This window comes from Notolabrus celidotus, chromosome 12 (assembly GCF_009762535.1).
Source record: "Notolabrus celidotus isolate fNotCel1 chromosome 12, fNotCel1.pri, whole genome shotgun sequence".
NCBI lineage: Eukaryota > Metazoa > Chordata > Actinopteri > Labriformes > Labridae > Notolabrus > Notolabrus celidotus.
In genome coordinates this window covers 21,232,555-21,251,491 of record NC_048283.1, presented here as the reverse complement: position 1 = coordinate 21,251,491, position 18,937 = coordinate 21,232,555, and the positions used below count along the sequence as shown (strand labels likewise).

The 18,937-nt window shown below is 40.8% G+C and overlaps 1 protein-coding gene across 6 annotated transcripts in view; it reads left to right on the top strand.

Moving 5' to 3' along the window:
• The window catches only part of hdac9b (histone deacetylase 9b), a 35,184-nt gene extending 20,813 nt beyond the window's left edge, over positions 1-14,371 (top strand). For all 6 annotated transcript variants that reach the window (XM_034696994.1, XM_034696992.1, XM_034696991.1 and 3 more), the window contains 9 exons: positions 235-403; positions 1,639-1,771; positions 1,905-2,026; positions 6,774-6,905; positions 7,215-7,330; positions 8,918-9,040; positions 9,620-9,797; positions 9,919-10,133; positions 12,383-14,371. In XM_034696994.1, the coding sequence (XP_034552885.1) occupies positions 235-403; positions 1,639-1,771; positions 1,905-2,026; positions 6,774-6,905; positions 7,215-7,330; positions 8,918-9,040; positions 9,620-9,797; positions 9,919-10,133; positions 12,383-12,718 (1,524 nt within the window). In that variant the 3' untranslated portion in view covers positions 12,719-14,371. The remainder of the gene's footprint in view (positions 1-234; positions 404-1,638; positions 1,772-1,904; positions 2,027-6,773; positions 6,906-7,214; positions 7,331-8,917; positions 9,041-9,619; positions 9,798-9,918; positions 10,134-12,382) is intronic.
• The last annotated feature ends 4,566 nt before the right edge of the window (positions 14,372-18,937 follow it).

Sequence of the window (18,937 nt, the reverse complement as noted above, 5' to 3'; positions counted from 1 at the left end):
AGATCAGTTATACCATAACAGAATGCAGGAAAGAAGAGACAACTCAGCAAGGCAAGGCCGGTTGTTGAGCAATACTTTACAGAACAGCATGAGGTTGTGTTTTAAAGACATATAAAGAGTAGTCTGTAGCAGCAGAATAGAAACAGCAAAAGTTCACACAAGCCACTGCTGCTCCAAGATTCTATTTATCAGTGTGCTCTCTCCATATTGACTTGGGGCCTTTGTGTTTCTCAGCTCCAGCAGGAGCTCCAGGCCATGAAACATCAGCAGGAACTCGCGGAGAAGGAGCGCCGTCTGGAACAGCAGCAGCAGCAGAACCAGCAGGAGAAGGAGCAGGAGAGGCATCGGCGAGAGCAGCATGTTTCCAGCCTGATCCTGCGGGGCAAGGAGCGCTCCCGTGAGAGTAAGACCACGACACCGCCATCATAGCCATCTTCTTAGCATCAGGGGCAAGATTTGTATTCTAAGGGCCGCAGGCAGAAGCTAGTATGTTGCCACAAACTGTAACCCACGCTCTTTGCATTCCTTGTTTTTATGTATTACCATATACAGGGGCTCAAAATTGGCATATGAGAGCTGGATAGAAATGCTTTATAGTAGCCGAATCCCCCACTTATCAAGAAAGCATATGTTTTCTTCAAATTTTTCATCATGATATGACAGTCCTCTCAGTAGAGGTCTGTTATAGTATAACCTTGATGGCATTTTCGCCATTACTTGGCCTTAAAATGGGTATTTTATTCTGTTAAAATGTTGTTTCAAATGCTGTATTTAAGACTTCCTTGGCTACATGGTAAATCTCTGTCTGGAGTCTAATCAATACATACCCATAATTACAGGACATTTAATATCTGTGTAATATTTATTAGTCGTTGACAAAACGGAGCTTAAAGACCACCTACTATTACTTATCAAGGACTAATTGCATGAGTCATATGTTAATCTGCAACATAGCTGTAATTGTAAAAGTAACGTATAGCATATTTTTCTCACCGTGTAACAACATGTAATCTTTGTAAACACAATTAATTCTTTTGAATTCAAGTATCGAACAAATGCAGACACAGTTACTGCATGTTGGATATAACTCAGGTGAAGGTAACTGGAAAAAGGTTGAAAATGACTTCAGTCATCAGAGCAAAACATCCAACAGTTTACTGCTAATGATGATGACACTGTATTATCACTAATATTCAGCTGATGACAGAGGATTTGCCAGTGACATTTAAGCTCAGAATTAAGGAGAAAATATCTTTCAATAGCATGATGAAAATAGCTTCAGATATAGTGTTTCATTTCAGTTTTTACCTTATGGCTAATAATAGAGAGGATTTATGAGTTTTGTCGGGTCAGGTAATTTGAACTTGTGCCCTGTAACTGTAACCCTCCGAAGGGAAAGAACATCTCTCTGCAGTATCTGTTTAGCAGCTTGAAACGAATATAGTGCACTCAGACCACTAGGGGGAGATGTGCCTGCATGAGTTGTTGCTGCAGTGAGAGATAGTTTGCTAAATCTGAGAGTTCTGATGGAAAAAACTTGAACTTTAAGATCAACAAGTTACAGTAAGGTTATAATGTAATTTATTTCATCATAATTCACCCTAGGGTAACCTCAAGCCCTTTGTTTTCGGTCTATAGGTCTCACAGGTGCGGTGGCCAGTACAGAGGTGAAGCAGAAACTTCAAGAGTTTCTATTGAGCAAATCAGCAAAGGACCCTACCAGCAATGGAGTTAATCATTCTTTCCTCCACCACCCAAAACTCTGGTACACGTAAGTATCTCCTGTTGTTTTCTCCACTGTGAGAATGTGATACAAATACAGATGCCGTTTTAATAACTCAGAGACACTATTTCAATTTTCCAAATTTCTCCCTCTTAAATATGAATTATTTTTGTGTGATCAGGTCCTCTCACCACACATCACTGGACCAAAGCTCTCCACCTCTGGGCGGCACATCCCCCACCTGCCAGTATACTCTGCCATCACCCTTAGAGAGCAAGGACGACTTCCCCTTGAGAAAGACAGGTATGCTTATTTGAACACACACAAACACACACACACACGCACGCGCGCACGCACACACACACACACACACACACAGTGGTCAAATGTTGCCTTGTGTTATTAGTTTTTTTTTTTCATTTTCTTCTTTGGGTTATAAATACAGAGTATGTCTTTTTGACCCTTTTCAGTCAAAAGGTCAGTATACCCATCAAGTATGTCCTGAGGTTGCTGATGACCTGCTAATAACATCAGTAAGGCTCATTATGACACACAGCCCCCACCTCCCCACACCTCCATCCCTCCAGGGCTCCATACAAAACATTTCTAAGCAGCAACATGCCAGAAAAGAACCAAAAACCTCCTTTTTGGATTATACTTAAACACAGCAGCTGGAAACAGGCGACAACACAGTTTTCAAAAGTTTTCATTCTAATTTGTGTCATTTGTACTGAAATTCTCTGACCCTTTTTCAAAAGGGACTACATTTGCCCCTATGTTACCCCTATAATAAGCCGAGCTCTAGCCTACTTTGAACTGCTTAGTGGCAAATGGAAGAATTAAAGCAGATTAATTACTCCTGAGTTATTTGCTTGAAAAACTGCTTTGACTATAGAGACAGGTTCCCACCGAAAAGCAGCTCAGGTTTGTTGGTTTAAAGTTTGGTGACCCCTTTGGGGATGGCTGTGTAAATAAGAATAATTCCTGCTCCTCGCTTTGCACGAGCACAAGTGCTGGCCAAGCTTAAGACTTCATAATTTGGCAATGAGGTCACCAAATTACATTATGTTCTTTTCCCCTCTGTGTCTCTTTTAATTACACTGGAAAGCAATTATACTTGTTGAGTTTTTAACTGCTGGCCTGTCATTTTGCATGTATACACAATTTACAGATCAAGCAAAGGAATGTTTTCTTGTAAAATAAAGTCTCTGCATGGAAAGGATAAATATTAGAAAGGTAAATGAAAGCTCTGGGAGTTTTTATTTGTAGTAATCTCTTTGAATTATATTGTCTTAGAACAGAAAATAGCCTCCTGTGGATAAACATTTACATCCTGGGGTCATGCCTTTGGATCCATTAGGTAAAGAGGTACCTCACAAGTGTAATAACACTTTTCTCAAATAACAGAGAACCTTCAGCATGGTAGCATTGTTTATTTTTTTCTGGGAACACAAAAGCCAGGTTTGAATAAATACTGTGATGGATACAATTTCAAACCAAGCTGCTCATACATTTTAATTCAACATTGAATTCAGAGTTAAATCATCGGCCCATCTCTGCGTCTGACTCTCCTACACTTATGAAACTATGTCTTGCTCTCTGGATTCCTGAATCTATATGTGGTCATTTCCTGCTAAGGTCTTCCTCCCCCACTTCCTGTCTGTCTTCATTAAAGTCCTCTGAGAGCTTAGCACCCGAGGGGGACACACAAAGGTAGTGTTGTTCCTCGAGCCACTGGCTGTCACTAATAGCTGATTGGCAGGTGTTGCAGAGTTAAGGCGGACCCTCGCTGGATGAACCCTGACAAGACTGTTTGTTTAAGCAAAGATAGCTCTCTCAAAACAAAGTGGAGATGACTCAAATGCTCTGCGTAAGACTCCCCACTGCTTCATCTGGCCAGAGGGCAGAGAGACATCTTTCTCAGGTTGAGGTTTCAGTTCATGATAGGGTGAATGATATTCTAGGTAGACAATAAATCTATTTTAAAACGTAGTAATTAAAACACAGTTATGTTTTTACGGAAGACCAAAACATTTTGAATCCAATAGAAATTTACTTAAATCAATTATAAACAATACAAAATAAGAACACCAGTTCTATGCAGAGATAACCCATAGTCATATATCTCACAAAAGAAATAATCTGTGCCTTGATTTCTACCAAATGGTTATAACATCCTTGAATCCAAAGTAGCTGTACTATGCTTGTTTTTTATTTTACTGAGTAGTTAAAAGAATTTCACGTGATTAACTTGTTTACTTGGTATACATCCTCTTTGTTTCACTTCCAGGGACGAGAATAGAGTGGACTGAGAGCACGCGATAGTCTGTGGCAAGAATAGTCGCAGCTTAGCAGTAAGAAGTGCAACAACCTCTCTGGTCTTGACCCAGTTACCAAATGGGTGCATTCAGCAGGTGCAGGAAAGATTTTCAAAAAAAAATCCTACAAAGATAAAACTAAAGGTAGAGCAAGTGTGGGTTCAGTCCTTATCTGAAGCACACTGTCTGTTCTCATAAATAAGAAATATGAATGAAAGAAGTGAGCTTGCTAGTTTTATTGAATTAAATAACTAAACTCTCAAGGAACTCAAATCTGACACCGCTTTAAAGAAGTGTGTATTCAAAGGAAAAGCAACCAGTGAGTATTCATCTCTGTTTCACCATCAGTCTAAACAAGAGTGTTAGGAAAATGCAAAGCAGGCCCCCTTGAGTACAGAACAGACACCTCAGCTTTCCACACAGCCATCTGTCCAGGTCCAGGTTTTAATGGGCACTGGCACTCACTGGAGATAGTACAACGTGTTCACTTTCAAATGTAATGTAAGGTGACTGATTCATGTTTATTACACCCATTACTGCATGCTTTCTTTAAGTGACCCAGGTGTTCAGTGTATACACTCTCCCTCTGCCATCATTGCCTCCTGTTGCACCGTGCACCAGGGCATTTTGTTCCATGGAGACCAGCGAGAAAGTGTTTGTTCCCGTGCTGCTGTCTGGCGTTCCCGTGGCGACCAATTGGGATGCGTAGCTTGGTGGCAGCAGTGTGTAAAAATAGAAAGCAATCAAGGCAGCAGGGCGTGAAGCAGATTCATAACGACTCCCAACAGCGTTTTCTCTTCACTTATCTCTCCTGCCTCCTTTCTTCCTCCCTCGCTCTCTTTCATTCTACCTCACACCCACAGGATTAGAGGTCTGTGCCACGTATTAGGGAAAAAGGGTTTTGCTGCTTTTGACAAAAGCCAGAAATAGCAGCATCTGGCCCACTCTCCTAGCTGTGCCCCCTTCAGCACTCCCCCTCTTCCTCCTCCCCCTCCTCCTCCTCCCTGCAGTGCTCCCACGTCATAGCCCCACTTCATCATGTATAGCTGTATGTTGTACACACTGCAAAAGACCTATTTAATTATTGATCCGAACTAAATAATTGAAGCAGGTTGGCTATTGTGTAACAGTTTACATAACTTCAATGCAGCTTTGTGCTCTGCATGGCTTTCAGTCAAAAGACCTGCTTATCAGCTCTGCTTGTTTGCTTAACTGTGTACTGCTTACTGTGGGATTTCATGTCTGAAGGGTTGATGGGGAGTCTACCTGAGACCTGCTGACCCACTGAGTCACTGTCAGTGTGACGAGACAAAAACATTTAGATGAATGGTTCCTACTATTTTTAATCCTTCTGGATTCCACCTCCAATTTATTTCCCATCCTTTGAATTATATAATCAATCCACACTGTAACACACATTTTCAGACTTTTAGATTTATTTGCAGATTTTTAAGCAGTTATGGCATCTTTTTATTATATCAGGGGTTGGCATGGCTTTTCTTTTAATCACCGTTAAGGACTCTGAGGTCATGCCCTCAATTATTTTTTACATTTCTTTTCAGTTAATTCATTTTAAAAGGTGCTTTCCTTGTGCAAGACTCATTCATTCTTCAGTCTTAAATCTAATCTGTTGGTGTTTTTTGAGAATTCACAACCTAAAGTGCATTTTCAGTTTTTACATGTTCTCACTGTATTAAGGAGAAAGTAATAAACCTTTGGGTTTGACATCGTCTTAACTCTGCTGTGTTTCTTAAATAGAATTTCATAAGTTCCTGGTCATGCCTATTCATACTTTTATGTTGGTCCTTTAGAAACAAATATGTAGCCAAATATACTCGGGCAAAATGTACTTCCTCTTGTTTAAACTTTAAATTCAATATCTTCAATCCTGGCTTTGTTTTGGTACCTCAGGGATGGCTATAATCAGCTGTGTGTAACAGAGTTAGGGTGGATTAGCGTATTCCTGGAAGAGAGGGGCCATGCTGAGTAAATCTACCTGTACTAAATAAAGGTTTCAAAATGATGAGATAATCTACTGGGGAACAAAATGCCAATTGTTGACAAAGACTCCTAAATCCATAAATAATGCCAGTCAAAAGGTTTCAAAGCAGTACCTCTATTGTGAAAATATTAGGTCGGCATTTCCATCAACACTGATGTATTGGATTTGTAGGTCTGGATCAGTCCAGGGCCAAGCTGTGTTTAAGTGTGTGTGTGTAAGTGTGTGTGTGTGACTGTGGCGTGCGTCCGGAGTGTGTATTGGGGTATCTCTGTTTTGCATTAGGAGTAGGGGGCGTGGGGAGAGCCTGAAACATCTGCCATGTTTTTGTGTTAGTTTAACTGTTGCTACTGTATCAGACTGTGGTCACCAGGGCGGCAGGTAGCGGACTATTTCACTTAGAGCCTGTGTGTTGCTCAACCTAATTTAGTCCAGATGAGGTGGAAATGGGCCCAATCCTTACTCATTTCATTTATCTGAAAGCTGCACTGAATTTCACTGAAAATGGAATTGTTACATGGTGTGACAACCTCTTCTTTTTTTGTACTGATTTGTTTTTTTTTTATTTCTCTTTCTGTTTCCTCTTATTTTATGATATTATATTCTTTGGCTTGTTCATTACACTCAGGCTGTATTAAAGCACACTCCATAAACTCAGCTCCCTTTGATCAAGCTTCTTTGATGTCCATATAGTGTGAATTGATATTGACAGAAAAAATGTCCTCTTTTTTAGCTTCCGAGCCAAACCTGAAGGTACGATCCAGGCTGAAGCAGAAGGTGGCAGAGCGGAGGAGTAGCCCGATGTTAAAGAGAAAAGATGGAAACATAATGACTCCTTACAAGAAGAGGGCCCTGGAGCTAATGGGTAAGAAATATTACTACATGTATCTTGTTTTTTCCGCTGTTACAACATGTGTGGTAAATTCCCCTCATCTTCTTGACTGATATTTCAGATTTAAACATCATAAGCCCGTATCTTGATGTGTCATTAATTCACAGCTGCATAATAATAAGCTATTCTGTGAGCTTAGAGAGTCCATTGTAATCAGGAAGCCGTGACCGTACACATTAAACTGTTGTGAGGCTGCAGCTGTTATGCCAAAGCTCTATGTGTGTGTTGTGTGTAGAGCATGAGCAGGCATACAGCATCTTAACTCCTTGATGTTTTTCGTAGACTCGACGCCCACTAACAGCGCCCCCGGCTCTGGCCCCAGCTCTCCCATAGGGGCCTCCAGTGCTTTGGGGGCTGAAAACGGACCCTCCTCTCTTCCTACTACCACAAAAACTGAGGTATGTTTATAAATAATCTGCACTGCCGTTGATTTGCCCAAAAAATGTTGAAAAAGTCATGCTGGAGTTGTTTTTCCTCCTGTAATTTGTATGAGTGTTTAGAGTATAATTTTACGTTAGGGCACTTAATTCCTGTCTGTCCTTCCGCTCACAGCTATAAAAACAGCCAGTTGTCTTGTGTCTGTTGCGCTCAAGTGCAAACGACTCCCCAAACTGACATTAAAGAGGCGCAGCTTGACCCAGGTCTGATCACTCAAAGTTTATCTGTGTAAAGACACATTAAGCAGGAAAATGAACAGACTTGAACCACTATAGCTCACCTTGTAGTTCACAGAGCGTATGATGAACCTGGGCTCTTTGCTGCATGTCTACCCCTCATGTGTTCTGTCTCTCATTAGCTTTTAATATGAAATAAAAGCAAAGTGGTCAAAAACGTTCTCTAAGTAAGTGAATAAAACAGCCAATGTTCAAATTAAGTGCTGCACATCTTTCTACTGGACATTTCTCCCAGATGTGGCATACAATCAGTTTTATGTTTTTCCAGAAAAAAAGAAACATCTTTAGTTTGGCTGCAAGGTTGCTGTTGGCTTGTCATTGTATTTCTGTCATTGGCTTGGCAGCATGCCTGTACTGAAATGTTCTGAGGCATTTCCAAATAGATTCATGGCTGAGTTACTGACCTGAGCTCCCCTTGGACCCAGCGCACAAAGCAGACCATTATAGAGGGTGGCAGATATGACACATCTCTGAACAATCTTAACAGAACAGCTGTGTTTTCCTTAACTGTGGCTGTTTACTCTCCCTGGGACCTCCAGCGACATAGAGAGAGGAGAGACGCCCTGACAGTTGGCTGAAAGGTTGGGGCTCGGTTTAATTGATATCCCAGGCGCTGGTAGCCAAAGACATCCACATGCTAACAACATAAACACACAGGATTGCTATTGTATCGAGCCAAGCTGTGGCTCTCATGAAAGTCATTGGTGGACAGCAGGGCTAACTGTAGACCTCATGCCTGTTGCAAAAGCAAGGCATGTTTGTGCACCGTTACATTAGGTATCCTTTTTCAGAGGGAACGGGTCCCTTGGGTCAAATATGGGCCGGATATCCACATACAGGTCACTGAGTACTGGTAGGGGTTGGAAGGATAAACATGGCTGTTCCAAAACCACATGCTGGTCTGCTGCTCTGCAGGGTACAGGAAGTATGCCCCAGTGCTGATGTTCTCCGAGAGAGTGGCCTGAGGGTGGGGACCGGGGAGGAAGAACAGGCAGCAGGCCGGTTAGCAACTGAAGATCTGAGGGTGGAGTGGTAGATTTATAGGTTTGAAATGTTCTGTAATAACGTATCCTCCTCACTGGTGCCATTCTGTGAATCTCCAGGAAACTTTTGCTGCGTCACTCCTTTATACTGTTGATCATAAAAATGCATACCTTTCCGTTTGCAGGGGGAGGGCTGCGATATGTTATGGAGCACTGACATTTATGCCACTGCTCATGTTGCCTTTTGAAATTGTCCGTGCTGGGATTTCTAAATCTGTCACCTCCCACTAAATCTCTCTGTGTTTACTGTGTCCTGTTTTTGATGTAGAGATGGCCTTCACAGCCGAGATTATTCCGACCTGAGGGTTCTGTGTCCATGCTGAGCTTATACACGTCACCATCTTTACCTAACATCTCCTTCGGGCTTTCCACTGCATCTTCACCCATTAGCGTGAGTACAATTTCATTTAAATTTTTCAGTTATTCTGACATAAACTGTATTTTTTAGCTGAAGTAAATTCTTGTTTGATATACCAGTTTCAGGGTTTAGTGGTGACAAGTTTTACTACCCAGTTTGTGAGTAAGAAACCTGCTATCAGTGGCTGTCTGGGATCTCTGTGAGACCACAGGTCACTGACCTGCAGCCCCAAATGATTTTATCGCCCTTAGATAAATATTGTTCTGCAGTGTCTTGTGTCAGGCAAGCTCTTATCTTTCTCTATTACCTCATTTATCACAACTTTCAAAAAAGGCCAAGTCCACTCAAGTGCAACTTCTGATAACACAGCACATGATAAATCACATTTTAGCTCTCTGGCACATTCCTCAGAGGTCAGTTCATCAGCTGCACTAACTTCAAACCTCGCTGATTGGTGAATTCTAAACCCCTTCCATTAAGAACATAGATATCTTCACATTAAAATGCTGTTTTATATTTCCTACAATCAAATCATTGCCAACCTTGGTGCAAGTATGTTAAATGTGACCTGAAGAATAACCATTGCTTCTATATTACTGTCTCTGCTTTTAGGCTGCCATGGGGTTGAAGGACAGATCCACAGAAATCAGACATGGGCTTCCTGGCCACCTGCTTGGCCCCGTGCCCCTTCAAACAGGCCTTGAGTCCAAAGTGAGCCCCAGTCACCAGGCCCTGCTCCAACACCTCCTCCAGAAAGAGCAGATGAGGCAGCAGAAGATCCTTTCCTCTGGTGAGTCAGCCTTACATTACACCAATGTCGCAATCAGCATACAAGTGTTCCATAAACTGAGTGGTTATCACCATGACCTCATAAAAGACTAAAAGCTTGCTCTGTTTTCTTTTTTCTTCAGGCCAGGGCTCCATGTCCTCCCACCCTCAGTCCCCTTTAGCCATGAAAGATCGCCCCTCCAGCAGTCGCCCTAAACTACCAAAACACCGGCCCTTGAACAGGACTCAGTCCGCTCCCCTGCCACAGAACACACTGGCTCAGCTTGTCATCCAGCAGCAACACCAGCACTTCCTGGAGAAACAGAAACAATACCAGCAGCAGATCCACATAAATAAGGTATTGTGTTTTTTTAGTAATACTCAAATCACAGAAGAGGATTTTGACTTTTAGATTCTGTTTCGCAACCTCCTCTATTCCTCTTAGGTCTCGTGAGGACTTATTTTACTGCAGGGAGTCTGATTTAATCATTTTAAGCACACAAATGCTGGTCTATTTTTAGCCTTTTGTAAAAGCATCTGCGGTAGCTCAGGTTTACAGACCCGGGCTGTTGTCTGTTCTTCCCTGGAATCCTGATGTTATTTCTGCAGAGCAAAGGACTTCTGCCTGACTTCAAATGGGGAAGAAATGCTTCCCCTGCACTAATTCTGTTATCATAGCTTAAGGCATCTGTGCTGCTCACATGCAAACTCTGTGAAATTCAATTCAGCTACGTTCAAATGAAGGAAAAAAGTGCCCCGAATACATTTTGTTCCTCTGTGGCAATATTTATGTTTCTGTTAGTTGGCCGAAGTGACCTCTCCATACACAGAGTGTAATTATTCTGCTGAGGGACGTGTGTGAGGTGGCAGACCCTGTGAAAGGCAGCATTGTGTGAGCTCACATACTGATGTGTCCCAACACTGAGCCTTGACAGAGCCATGGGAACCATTGAGCAGCTCATACCTAGAAGTAATAAAGAGCACAAAGCACGACTAGCACTTATTGAGTTGTACAGTGTGGATGTCCAGCTTGAACTGTAACCAAAAGTTTAGTTTTGCATTAGAAGTAACCAACGTGGATCACCTCCGGGCAGCAACAATAAGTTTTAGTATCAGATTTGATTATTGCAAAGGACTCTGTGAAGCTGATTTGATTTGATTTGAAAAGAGCTTTGGAATAATTGCAACATCTTGTCCAGAAACATGTGAACAGGCCCTGTTCTAATCACTGGGGCCAATGAGATCGCGAGTAAAGCCTCTTTAAGTGGAGGTTATAAATGGCCTCTAATCGGGGATGAGCCCTCAGTGTTTATTGAGAGGGATCTCCGAAACATTGCCCTAATTAATTTCCTAGCAGAGGCTTGTCTGCGGTTGTTTTTAAACGTCCTTTAGTGCCTGTGACAGCAGGGGGAGCTCATGGAAATTTACAAGAGCTTAGGGATTTTAGGAGGAGGTATGAACAGTGTTTACTAATACTAAGCTAAGGAGGCTAATTCTAATAGTTGGAGGGATATTTATATAAGACCTAAATTCTGTGGACCTTAATGTGGCTGGTTACGTGCTAGGATCCGTGCTTGTCAGTCCTGCTCTTGGTGCCCTCTTGTGGCAGAGCGATCAAATCCTGGCACCATTACAGCACGTCTGATGATGAAGTAAAGCTAGAGAATATTTCTGATGACTAGAGTTCATCTGTTGGGCAGATTTTTAACTCACATGCCTCTCCTTTCCTTGAGAAATGTTCAACAATTAACTCGTACGGCTTTTCATAGAACTCCGGTTTTGAAATTGTCTTTAATAAGTAGATGGCTCTAATCTACTTTTCTAGAACAGCAGCCATTATTACATTTTGTAAACTCTTGTAAAAGAGAGGAACATTAGCTAATCTGCTACTAACCCTTAACCTCCTAAAAAATGAGTAAAACAAAGCCTCTGGAGGGAAACTTTATCACTTTCATATTTGCTTTTGGTCAAGTTCTTTAGGTTAAGCTGATGGTCATTCGCAGTTTGAAGTGCATTTAATAAACTGTTCAAGAAATACAAATCTCAGTTCTCTAGGTCAGACTAGATTTATCAACATAAAATGACATGGGATCTGTCTAGCCATATTTGTTTATCATTAACAATCTGGATCTTTTTGTTTAAATTTTATGATCCTAAATTTTACTGAGCTGATTGAATTTACTAATGAGACAGTTAGGATGGACAATATTTAAGTTAATATGGATCGATTGAGTATATTTTTAGAAAGGGTTATATATTTTTTGCAAACACTGTAATAAGCTTGATATGAGGCTTGATTAGAATAGAAATTTGGTTTGAAAAAATAAAAATAGAGGGTTTATGCGCTTGTTTATATGTTTTTGAAATCTAAATAGATTAGAAATGCCAAATAATTACCAGACTGGTGTGATCAAGTGGTCACAGACTCTGCATTTATTCCTAAACGTCATGCAAATCCTTCCTTTTATATTATTAATATTTCATTGTTGTTTAAGTTTCAAAAACATGAGATGGATTTTCCTTTTTCATTGTTCTTCTGATAGAAATTTGTTTTAGCTCCTTGACTGTTGGATATCATCATTAATGTGGGGCCAATGTGTTTTACAGCTGCTGTCCAAATCCATCGAGCAGTTACGTCAGCCCAATGCACACCTGCAGGAGTCAGAGGAGGAGCTGGAGGAGCAGCACGACAGAGAGCACATAGAGAGCATGCAGGAGGACAGGCTGCCCCCTGGAGGAGTCATCCGGAAGCACACGCTGAGCAGCAGCAGCAGCAGCGGCTCAAGCGCAGAGCTCCCAGACGCCCACTACGGGGTCATTAAGGTCAAGGAGGAGCCGCTTGATAGTGAGGATGAGGCCCTGACCAATCAGAGCTTGGCATCTGAGCAGCACACCTATCTGCACCAGGTCAAAGGAAGACTAGTGATAAGAGCCATGATATGAAAGAGGAGGATGAGATCACACACTCGCAACATTCGCAGATAAACAGGTCTATACAAGCATCTACATCCCTGCAGTTTACACACACACACACACACACACACACACACACACACACACACACACACACACACACACACACACACACACACACACACACACACACACACACACACACACACACACTCCATGTTGCAACGTACAACTCGGTTTTTACTCTAAGACTCTCTGTTTGTGATGTTTGTGTAGTGATCTCTGTAAATTATGTATGTTTCCTCTTTGTGTATATAATATGAAGACAATTTAGACCGTTATTTTAGAGCTGCTTTGGTTGTCTCTGATCCTCTCAAAAGACAGAAAGTCGTATGTACATATAATGTCCAGTAAGCATCAAAGATGACTTCTAGAGTGATGGTCAAACAGGTGTACAGCTTTGAAGAGCAAAATGATGTTCCTGTTGTGTACATTTTTTGCCATAAAATGTTTAAATGCTCTTCAACCCACTTTTAAGAGTTACCACAAAGTCCTCACAGTGTGTAAAAGACTTGAAAACACTACACACTCCATGCTAAGTGGTGTCAGAACTGAAATAATAATGAACATCCGTCTTAGAGAGAATGTATACTTAAATCCTGACAGAGGACGCTCCCTCAGGGCAGACTTTTTTTTTGCGCCAGGAGTGATATTGCCATTGGAACATGGTCCGCTGCTCATATTGCAATTTGAAGGATAAAGCACTAAACCCCTGCCTTGGTGTGCAGGCTTCTCCCAACACACCCCGAGTCTCAGAATCTCTCTCTCTCTCTCGAAGCAGTCCCAGATCCCTGGGCCCTGTGTTAAGCTGAGCTCTCCTCTCTCTCTCCCTCTGGGTCCAAATCAAAGCTCGGTGGGTTCTAGCCCGGCTTTCAGCAGAGGAGTCAGACGGATAGAAAGAGAGAGAGGGCCGGGCAGGAAATGCCTTCTAGAAGCCAGGACTCGGAGTGATTCATGTGTGCAGGAATGTTGAGAGAGGAGGACCTAGGGTTGGAGGAGTCCAAGGGGCCAGGCTTGAGAATTGATTTACTGTCAAGGCGAATTACAAAGTGAGTGGGGATATGGTTAAGGGAGTCCCTTCTGAAGGGAATCGCTTCCTTCGTTTTCCCTGGTGGCATGCTTACCTCAACTGGCAGGTTTGATGTTACTTCAATAAAAAACCCTGGATGGGACCTTGCTCCTTTTCCTTTTTTTCAAGCCTGATTTCCCCAGAAAGTGCCCATTGCGACATGTATAGTCTGTCTTAAAGTGATCAATCAAATGTATCGCATAGCAGTAAACTTTCCTGTTTTCATTTGTACCGTCAACTAAATGTAAAAAATAATCTAGTATCAGGTTCTGTGTTTGGATTCATGTGAAAATCAAAACTGTCTGTCTTATAATGTACATTCAGATTGTTGGGCTTTAATGTTTCTAGTGTAAGTAAACACAATCAGAACAATGTGAGTCTTGTTGTCTTGCGCCTTTGATTTGGTTGTAACAAGAACCTCTTTGCTGGCAGTGGGGGGGCCGCGGGGGGTCAGGGGTCCTGTGGTCTGTTCATAGCAGTTTGCATTTTTTCTCTTTTTTTGCCTTGTGTGAAAAAACTTCTGTTTTTTTTTAATAAAGTTCATTTACCTCCGACTTCTTAGCAATTTGCTGATTATTTATACAAACATTCATCTCATTAAGAGGGAAGACATTAAGACACACTTCATTTCTACTAAACCTTTCAAAAACTTCTGTTTAATCTTTAAATTTACAAATGATATCCCAAAGTTGGACATCATCATTTTAAATGGACTGCCTAAATCATTAGCCCAGCTTGCTTTTCCCACAGTCGGTCCTTTAACCTTGCTCTCTATTTTCAGGGGATCGTTGTAACCCTTTAAAGGGAGCTTAAGAGGTTTTCAAAACACTTCTTTGATGTGAGCGAGCAGGGCTTCTTGTGGCAGGACTAGAACAGTCAAGATAAGGTGAGCTGCGAGAGAGTGATATATTACTTGTGCAGGTCCTTTCAAACCAAGCTTAAGCAATTTCACAGCAAGCTTAGTCCATGGGAACAGTCTGATATGTTATACACGCAATGATGAGACTGGAAAATTTCACTCATAGTCTAAAGTTTCTCTCTGCAAAACAGCATTCTGAGAATACTTCAGAACAACAGGGGTTCTGATGCCTCTTCTTTGCACATTATTCAAGTGAGACCTTAAAAAGCATAGTACATAAAACAACATACTGTCCAGGAACAGGCAAACGTATGTAACATTCATGAGCTCTGATAAAGTATTTTCAAAAGATGTAGTTTCTCCTCATTAGACAGTTTTTAACTTAAAGTCGACTCTTTCTTAAGTAGATTCTGTCTGTCTTGTGCTTCAGGCTCTTGTGATTTTAAATGAGCTGTTACAAAGGCAGAAAAAATAATGAAGCCCAAATCCATCTGTGCTGCCCCTCCCTGGCTGCCTGCAGAGCCAGTTGTAAAAGCAAACAAGCATTTTTAAAGGTGAGAGGAAGTAAGGACGACATGAGCCCACATATTACCTCTCAATGCATTAGACTAATAAGGCCTGAATTTTGAGCACCTTAAGTGCTATTGAAACAAGGAATTTGGATCCAGTGTCAATATAAAGGAGTGAGAGCAAGGATGGTTTTGTAAAAAATGCATCACCTCAAAACATGAAATAATGTTTCAATGCTTAAAGTACAGTTAGAACAAAATGCACACAAAGGCGTACATTGCTTACAAGCCTTTAAAACCAGAGTTAATGCAGTGTATACTCATATCATGCTGCACACTTCCTGCACTAGATGTATTTCTGTTGAAAAAAGCTCACACAAATTAAGTGTTTCTTTCAAGTGAGTTCACCCTTTTTTTTTAAATAACTTGCTAAATCAGAGGTTCTCCTGACTACGCAAAGTTTCCCAGTTAACACAAAGCAGCTGCTACAGTGTTACTTTCTGCAGTCTCTAATCAATGTGTCAGCTGATGGTGCTCTCGGGTTAGTACATGCCACTAAAAACATGTCAGTACCCTCTGGATTTGGCCCACAGTTTAGTGCAAACATCTTTGGTAATTGCCCTTCTCAGCAACAGAAAGGGGGGAACTGGGATGATCAACACCTGCATTCTCTTCAGTATGTTCTTCTCAGCTCACTTCAGAGATCACAACCACGGTTTACAACAACTAGTGCAAATTCAAGTATAATAGTTGAACTAATAAGACACATCAGAGACAGGTTTGGTTCTTTCACAGCAACAAATGTGGAATGATAAAACTGATCACTTACTCACTTGGTGTTGGGGGCTTAAAGAAAGGTTTTAGTCTGCTGTGACACCTAGAGAAATCTGAGATGTACGTAAAAACTTGATCATTGTGCTAAAATTACTCATGCTGAATAACAGTAGGCTTTGGGTAGAGATGGATGGATGATAGCCAGAGTTAACCCAGTTAAGAATGTTGCAGTTTGCACAAATTTACCCCTCCTGTTATGTTCGTTTCTCTGGAACAGCAATAATGTTCCTGGGTCAATTTGACCAGGGGCATTTTCAATTATCCAAAAGTGTCAGAACATTTTTTAAAATCTAATTATTAATCAATTTCTAACCATTTAAATCAAGATTTGGTTCATTGGTGTTCTTTAATTCTCACAGATCATAGTTATATGTGGATAACTTACTCGTTTTACATTAAAATTAAAGTTAACGTTTTTTTAATGTACATTGGAAAGCCCTAAATATAAATACAACAGTTTTACATGACATAGATTTTTGTTTATTTTATTTTACACTTTGAATTTTTATATTTTTATGACGTGATGTTGATAAATTAACATGACTCCTCTTCTGTCACATGCTGCCCAGATTTTTATGCTGCATTTAACTGGTTTGGAAGGCATACATTGTCAAAAATAGATTTTAAAAAGGGTCAGTTTGACCCGCCACATAACAGCAGGGTTAAGGGAAACAGGAAACCAAATGCCAGAGAAATGAGTGTTTGCCATGTTTTATGTACCATGTGTCTTTTGTTATGGAGAGAACTAAAAACTATTTATAGCATAAAACTACAAGAAGAGTGGCTTTGTTGATGCACATATTATTATCTGTTTTTCCAATGTTAAAGGTTGACATGATGTTTCAAATGTTTGCATCATTTGAATTAGAGGAAGTCATTTGTTGCGTGAACTTCTACTATTTCAAACGCTGCCCACCAACGCTGCCGATGACAGAGCGCTAAAACAGTACATCAAAGACATTTTCCAGCCTTCTTGTGTGCATGTCAAGCTTTGTACGAATCTGGCATCCAGTAGAACAGTGTGGTGTTTTTCTTTCCATGTTCTTAACCATGCTTGAAGTCTAGCACAGAGCAAAACTGGCAGCATATGGAGGTAACTGTTTTGTTTGCTGGTGTGAAAAATCGCAACTTGAAAAAATAAAGTAATAGAGCCAAAGTTTACATTTCCTCCAGCAGAGATTTAATGTGATGTATGTGGACAGCAGAATAAGCTCAGAGATAAAATGTTAAATATGTGATGGCCATGCTACTGAGTTCTATTCAGTTGCAGCAGATGGCTGTGTACCACTGAGTCTGATCAACCCAAGGTTTCTGTCTGTTGAAAGGAAGTTTTTTTAGTCGCTGCTGCCAAGTGCCAGCTCATTGCTGTATTGAAGTTAGGTCTCTTCATCAAACATAACAAAGAGAACTGTCTAGACCTACTCTTTGTGTAAAGTGTGGAGAACTAACTTTCTGTTGTGATTTGGTGCTATCTAAATGAACACTAAAGCTATAGGGTTGGTAGTCACGGAAAACTAGCATGAAATTGAATGTAGCATATCCTCAGGACTCCATCAAACCCCTCCCCCTCTCCCCTCGAGCTTCTCCAAAACGACGCCCCTGTCACATGCATGAGCGCCGCTGATTCGCGACCATATGATCGTGACTGATTCAAAACCGGTCCTCGGCACATCATTTGTGTTTTGCGCTACGTCAACTCATGTCTCACTCAGTGGTAAGAAAACACCAAAACATTATCATAGTGAAAGTTAAAAACACAAACAAACATGAAATGTATGCACAGGAGGCGGGCAGAACGGCAGGATGGGATTTGATTGGTTTCATAATTTTGGCTCCTGATGGCAGGGGTTGGCTTTTTTTTCGCTCTATTTTAAGAACACATTATGTATTGATTGCCATCGGGACATAAAGATAATTTTAACCAGTATAACAAAATGTGTATCTAAATCTGACCACCAACCCCAGCTTTAAGCGATGGACTGACATCGACATTTCATATTTCTGTGCCTGTTAACCGTCGTTATTTACAGACTTTGGAGAAATTACTTTCTGGGGAAAAAAAACTAACATTTTTGTCACAATGTTTACCAATTGAGGATGCTAACAGAAGCTAACGTTTTGCCACAGTTTTAACAGGAAGGGATGAAACATGATATACAGTTGTGCTCATAAGTTTACATACCCTGGCAGAATTTATGGTTTCTTGGGTAGTTTCTGTTGTCATTATGATATAAAAAGAGTAAACACAATTGTTTGATAAAAATTTTGCTTCACCCAACCACTAACCATGAGTGAAAAAAAAGTTTTCTCTTATCATTCATATTCTCTGAAAAATGGCCAAAAAAATCACAAATTCTGCCAGGGTATGTAAACGTATGAGCACAACTGTACATATGAGTCACTTCCATGAATTTATTTGATGGAACCTGTGTGATCAGTTTGTCCCTGGCGTTGCTTAAGCAGTTGAGAATTATTCAACGTTGTTTTGGGGTTTAAACCAATCAGAATCAAGGATTTAACACAATGGTAATAAGTAAAGTTAGATACATTTTCTGCATTGTCATACTTAAGGTACTCAAAGCTACAAACTGTTACATTTTCTCATGACTAAGCATCCTGCAAACAGAAAACAATAAACTATATTAAGAGGAAAATGGTGTACCGCTTTTGTCCACAGGTGCCTCCAAAATCAACACCTGATCACAGCTCATCCAAGCTGTTTAGCTATGGTAACAAAAATGTCAAAATGTCATCAGATGGATGTGAAGTTGTCTCATGTCTGTTGGATTCTTTGGCCTCTAAGGCTAAGATTTCTTCTGAAGTAACTTGTGTGAATTTGACTTGAAATCAGTAACTTGGTGAAATTACATTAATTCATCTAAATCTCTTTTTAATAAACCCTTCTGGTGTAGTAATTT